This window comes from Cariama cristata, unplaced genomic scaffold (genome assembly GCF_000690535.1).
Source record: "Cariama cristata isolate BGI_N322 unplaced genomic scaffold, ASM69053v1 scaffold24263, whole genome shotgun sequence".
NCBI lineage: Eukaryota > Metazoa > Chordata > Aves > Cariamiformes > Cariamidae > Cariama > Cariama cristata.
The window spans coordinates 40212-46455 of NW_009607026.1; the positions used below are offsets into that span (position 1 = coordinate 40212).

At 43.5% G+C, this 6244-nt stretch overlaps 1 protein-coding gene across 1 annotated transcript in view; it reads left to right on the forward strand.

Moving 5' to 3' along the window:
- Positions 1-6240, forward strand: part of LOC104158830 (DNA-binding protein RFX7-like) — a gene marked incomplete at its 3' end in the record, with an annotated part of 23691 nt that extends 17451 nt beyond the window's left edge. The window contains exons 7-9 of the mRNA XM_009696583.1: positions 358-565; positions 3208-3503; positions 4453-6240. Of these exons, the coding sequence (XP_009694885.1) occupies positions 358-565; positions 3208-3503; positions 4453-6240 (2292 nt within the window). The remainder of the gene's footprint in view (positions 1-357; positions 566-3207; positions 3504-4452) is intronic.
- Positions 6241-6244: the final 4 nt, after the last annotated feature.

The window sequence follows — 6244 nt, forward strand, 5'->3', positions numbered from 1 at the left end:
AGTGTGAAAGCAGTGATTCCTGGGCAACAGTGGCTGCTTAGTTGACAAGACTCGGGATGCAGGGAGCATCAGTTGTTGGTGCTCCAGATATTAGGATTCTCTCTGCGATTTTCTTCCAGCAATGTCAGCTCCATATAATGCCTTTGGAAACAACCAGTAGATTAATGTTAAGGCACTTCATTTTGAATGATACTGATGTTGTGATCTCATTCTCCCAATTTTGTGAAGAACTGTGAACATACTTACTCAACTTTTTATGTGTTTCTGTTCATTATTTGCTCTCTGTTTTTGTTTTCATGCCTTAATGACCTTTAGTAATTAGTAACCTTTCCTCATTTGTTTGTTTGTTTGTTTTAGTTGGATGGGGCAGAGCCATCTGGGCAGCTGGAAAGTGCTGATGAGGAAGTTGTCTCTGCGGCCTGCCGGCTTGTTTGTGAATGGGCCCAGAAAGTGCTGAGCCAGCCTTTTGATACAGTCTTGGAATTGGCTCGTTTCCTTGTAAAAAGTCACTATATCGGTACCAAGTCAATGGCAGCTTTAACCGTGATGGCAGGGGCACCAGCAGGTAAAGAGATAACGTAATGCTGAATTGATGAAATAGGAGATCTTTTTTTAAAGAGTAATAACATCTTGGTTTGAGGAAGCGCTTCTATTCAGGGCAAACTTTAAACACTGACTCCAAGTGTTGAACATGCATTTACGTGATTTTAGTCCACATTGCTGCAAATTACTTTTCTTGCTGGTAGTCTGGGTAAAGATGTCTGAAAATAAGCAGTGGTCTCAGGTTTAGTTTGTGATTCTCCTGTTCCTCTGATGAAGACCCTGGTCTTTTAAAGCACTCCAGGGCATGTGAGTAATTGTGCTGAATTTATGTACTTTGCTAGATCAGGAGTTTGGTGTCGATACAGTGCTGGTCTGTAGACAGAGTGCTGGTGTGGCTGTGTTTCTGTCTGATAACTTGCCCTACTTTGGAAACAATTGTCTGTCTAAATTTTCTCTCAAGAGCAGATTTTCTTACAGGCATTTCTGATATGTCAGATGCAGATTTTCCTGAGATGTTTGATCAGTGTCAGGTAGTACAAGCATGTCAGCTGCTGCTGATCATATTGATCCCATTAGAAATAAGGGCTTGAGGGGCATTGAGAGGGACAGGAGAGCCTTCTCTGGTGGCAGTTGTGTGACTGAGATTCCAGCACTTGATTTCAAATCTTCATTAAGGATCAAGGTAAAGAGAAGAGTTATTTTGTATTTTGCTACATCAGATGAATTCCTGTTCTATTCAGTCTCTGGGAAAGCTTACATTTGATGTGGTTGGTCATACCTCTACTTTTGTGTTCTTTGTTTCCCTCTTCAGGCTCAAAATCGGTCATGTAATCATTTAAAGTGTTTTTTGGTGCTGTGGATGAAGTAAATTACGAAAATGAGGAGTGAGGAGGGAAGTGCAGGTGCACAACATGCCCCCCAGACTTCCTTCTGGGAAGTTCTTCCCAGGCCTGCCAAGCAAAATGTGTTTGGATCAAGGCAGATCTCTTGACTTCAGACAGGCGATTTCAAATGGAAACTGGTGGTCAGGGCTGTAGGTTGGGGTGATCCCTTTCTGGATCGTATTCCTTCTCCTTGCAACTATCTTTACTTTATTGCAACTTGGAACTGATGGGTGGCAGTGGCGGGTTTTGCTGCCTGTATGCTCTTTTTTTTTTTAATCTGTCTTTGCTTGGCTTCATTGGTTCTGCTTGCCGTGCTGCGAAAAGGAACGCTAGGTATAGGTACGGCTCTTTAACTCATGTAGCTTCTCCCCCTTACTTCCTTCAAAAGAGGGTGATTTCCTTCAAGGAAAAGGGCGGTTATTTCTAGTGCATGTCTCTGGCTTGGATAGTCATTTCAGGAGAGGTTCTTTTTAGAATGGCAAATAAAATATTCCCATTCCTCTTTTATAGCAAGGAACTATAGTGTCTTTGTGCATTACCTGAAGAAAAAGCAAACTTTTACCCTCAAAGAAAAATTTTTCGAGTTTTTTTCTCATAAACGTTACTTGCCTTCAGTATTCAGTCCACATAGATGAATTGTTTTCTGGTAATTGCAAGGTATTTGGGCATTTCACCGCTTTGTGAAGAAGCAGTTGTGAAAGTGGAGACGTTGTGGTGTTCAAGCTCTCATGATACATGCAGACTGCTGCTCAGAGGATGGGCTCCCAGACCACAGTTCTAAGCCTGTACTGGATATCTAAAATCAAATACTTGCCTTAAAATGGTGTCGATTAGTTTATAATTAAGAGTTATTTTAAAAACTGTGAAACCTGTGAAGTGTAAATGAAATTATGTTAAAGTGTTTTTAGAGGGGCAGTTCAACAGGGTTAGTTGGTCAATGAGAGAGCACAGTAATCCTCTTGACTATTAATAAACAAAACATCATAAATGTGATGCGATTTTTTTTGTAAGGGAAATTGGTACCAGCTGCGCAGATGAGACGTAACTCCCCGTTGTTCTCCCTGGAAGCACCACTTGCTTGCTTGTGATCAGCAAAGGCATTGTCTCCAGAAAAAAATGTTCTCCCATTCTAATTTTTGTAGTTTTTTCAGCTTTTCCTTCTTTTTTCTTTTTTCCCTGGACAGTTCTCTTGCCCTTCTTTCACCATTATCCCTGATCACAGGCAGGTTGTAATACATTCTGATATTATATGGGTTGTGTTTAATGCCTTGGCCATTAGACAATATCAGCTGCTCAGAGCTGCTCCTCTGTGACACAGACCCACAGCTTTCTGGAAAGATTTTTTTTCATTTTTAAAGCTGCCTTAGACATTGGTAACAAAACAAAAACAGGGTAGATGATGCATTTGAAAGGTTCTTCGTTCTTCTAAAACCTACCTGCTGCCCTCTACTGTCAGTTAAGTAAAATGCATTGGGCTTTAGATTTTGCTGACACAAAAGTTGCAAATTGGGATTACTAGAAACAAGGTGCCAGTACGTAGTATTTTAGCAGCTAACGACCAGCTTGTCTAACAGATAGAGGTTTTGCCCCAAATGTGGAAATAAACTGAAACACTGAGTAGATTTGAGCATGAAGTGGATGGGAGCACCTCATGGAGGAGGTGTTCCCAGCATGGTTGTGGAGACGCCTGGCCAGGTATTCTGTGTGATTAGGTACAGAAGCAGCACTACAGCAGACAGGTATGTGTGGTTATAGTTTATTATTCTTCTTTTGTATTCAGGAATAAAAGGGATCCCCCAGCCCTCAGCTTTTATACCTACTGCTGAAAGTAATTCCTTTCAACCACAAGTGAAAACTCTGCCATCTCCTGTTGATGCCAAGCAGCAGCTGCAGCGTAAGATCCAGAAGAAGCAGCAAGAGCAGAAGCTGCAGTCTCCTTTGCCAGGAGAGTCTCCAGCAAAGAAAACAGAAGGCACTGCAACCAATGGTGTGACCAGTATATCTAATGGAAGTCCTGCGATTCTGTCTCCTCCGCCTATTGGCATTGTTGTGGCAGCTGTCCCCAGCCCGATACCGGTAATGTTCTCCAGCAATTCTCTAGAGAAACCACCTTATGAAAGGGTTGTAAATTGCCAGTGAATAAGCAGTGGTGTCAGTGGGATAGAAAACCGGTTTCCATTCGAAGGCTTGGGTCCCTTGATGCTTTTCTGTCCCAGTGACTGTGTTATACCACCTGAGTTACGGTATCGATACAGAGGCAGCAGAATTCTGATCACATAGCCTAGGCCAAGTTTGTCTTTGAAGTCGTTGACAGTGGGATTTCAGCTAGCAATAATTAAGGTTATATGTGGGATTAATTGCCCTTGAGATGAAGTTTAACCAGATGAGGGAGCTGACACCATTTGTGTGGGTCACTGAGCCCCTAATATGGAATCTAAATTGCTTTTCATTGGCCTAGCCTAGCGCATTTAGTGACGGCAACAATTTTATTTTTGCATGAATGTCTGTAGTATGGAACATCTTTGTCTTTCAGCCATACAAAACTGGGCCGGGAGGGGGAAGATTATTTGTTTTTAAGATGTTAGCTGTGTTGTCGATTTCAATAGGTAAGCCAATTTTTCTGCCTGATAGTGGGTTTGTATTTATCTTGCTTTTGAAACCTTAACAATGAGCACTGTTTGGAACACATCCTCTCCTCTTTAACCTTTGTATGTCTGTCTTTTTGTTCCATGTGGTGAAGCATTGTATAAGAATGACCCTTTCATTAGCAGAAGAGCAGACTAGTATGTAGACCAGCGCCTCATGCCTTAAAAATTGAGGCCACATATCTGTCTACCAATCCTTAGGCAGACAAATAGAAATTATCTTCTGTATAGTTGAAGAGCTTGCTTTGTTTCAAACTGGTATTCAGTAGCTTTGGTGTATTGAGCCGTGTTGTCCTTTACCTTTGACATGCTTGGGGATGAGGTGGTCGGTGGGCTTTGGGGACTTTGTTGCCACACCTTTTCTTTTTCTCTCTCTACAGGTGCCAAGGACCAGGCAGTTGGTGACGTCCCCAAGTCCTATGGGATCGTCTGATAGCAAGGTCCTGCCACTCAATGTTCAGGTGGTCACTCAGCACATGCAATCAGTCAAGCAGTCACCAAAGACTCCCCAGAATGTTCCCGCCAGCCCAGTTGGTGACCGCTCTGCCCGGCATCGTTACCCGCAGATCTTACCGAAGCCAGCAAATACCAGTGCTCTCACCATCCGCTCTCCCACAACGGTGCTCTTTACTAGTAGCCCAATCAAGACTGTTGTGCCAGCTCCACATGTGAATTCCTTAAATGTCGTAAAAATGACAGCAATATCTCTTGCCCCAAGCAGCAGTAATGTGCCCGTCAAACAGACGCCTTCAGTTAGCAGTAGTGCAGGAGCAGTGGAAGAAGGGAGGACTGGTCCACAGATCAAAAATGGATCTGTTGTTTCACTTCAGTCTCCAGGATCCAAGCCTAGCACTGCTGTAGCTGCACCTGCAGTCAAGATCAAAATGGAACCAGAAGCATTGCTGGATGAGAACTCAGTACAGGGCCAAGAGAGCTCTGACATGTCTAAATCCATAAAGGCAAACCCTGACCTGCCTTCTGCTCAACTAATTAATTTTGAAGTTGCAACGTTGAAGGTTTCAGCTGATGATATTGTGGAGGCAAAACCAGTTAAGGGCTGTGATCAGGCAGCTGAAGAAGCAGGGACCAAATATAAAACACAGTCTAATGAGATCACACCAGTTTCTTCAGCAGGCAATAATCAAAGCACTCTAAAGCTCTCAGTTGCCAGTCAAAACTTGTCCAGCACCAGCATCGGTTCACCTCCTACTGGTGAGTCTACGATTAAAGACAAAACATGCACTAAAAGTCCAAGAAAGCGACAACCTTCTACAGTTCAGGATTCCCAGGTACCACCTGTAAAGAAACCACTGGTGGAGCAGCTTTCAGCTGGTAATGCTGTGGAGGGTCAAAAAGCAAACAGTGTTAAGAAGCCTGTGAAGGCTGGATTGTTAGCTAACAGTGACAGCACAGCAACACTTGCTCAAGTTCCCAGCAAGGTACCTGTGAATGTACCTGCACCTTCTGCAGCTGCAGCAAACTTGGCAACAGACCTTTCTTTGAGCACCAGTTTAAATACCAGTGATTCTACTTTAGGACAGCAGCTTGCATCAGCATCATCTCCAGATATAAAAGTAAAATTGGAAGGAAACATGTTTATCATAGAAGATGATTCAAAATCTGATGGCAGCTTTAACCCAAATACATGGCACCGTATCACCAAAACCTCCGACTTTGCATCTGTGAATTGTGAACAGCAGCAAGATATCAGTGTTATGACTATTGCAGGGCACTCTGGCTCTAGCGACTTACAGGAATCAGCATGGGAGCCAGTGCACTGTGAAGGTATACAGCAGGATGCGTACAACCAGCAGTTACAGAGCCAGATCCAGGACTCCTCCTTGGGTCAAATACAAGCACAGTCTTCAAATCAGTTACCTCTGCAGTCTGAGCTGAAAGAGTTTGAGCATACAGTCCCTCAGTCAAACGAAAACTTCTTTTCATTTGATGATGACCTGACCCAGGACAGCATTGTGGAGGAGCTGGTGCTCATGGAGGAGCAAATGTCCATGAATAATTCCCATCCTTATGGTGGTTGTCTAGGAATGGCACTTCAGAGTCAGACTGCAGCTCAAGGAGCTCCCGTATCATCTCATCCAAGCAGCACCCACTTTTACCATTCAATCCATAACAACAGCACTCCGATTCACACTCCCACTCCCACCCCCACCC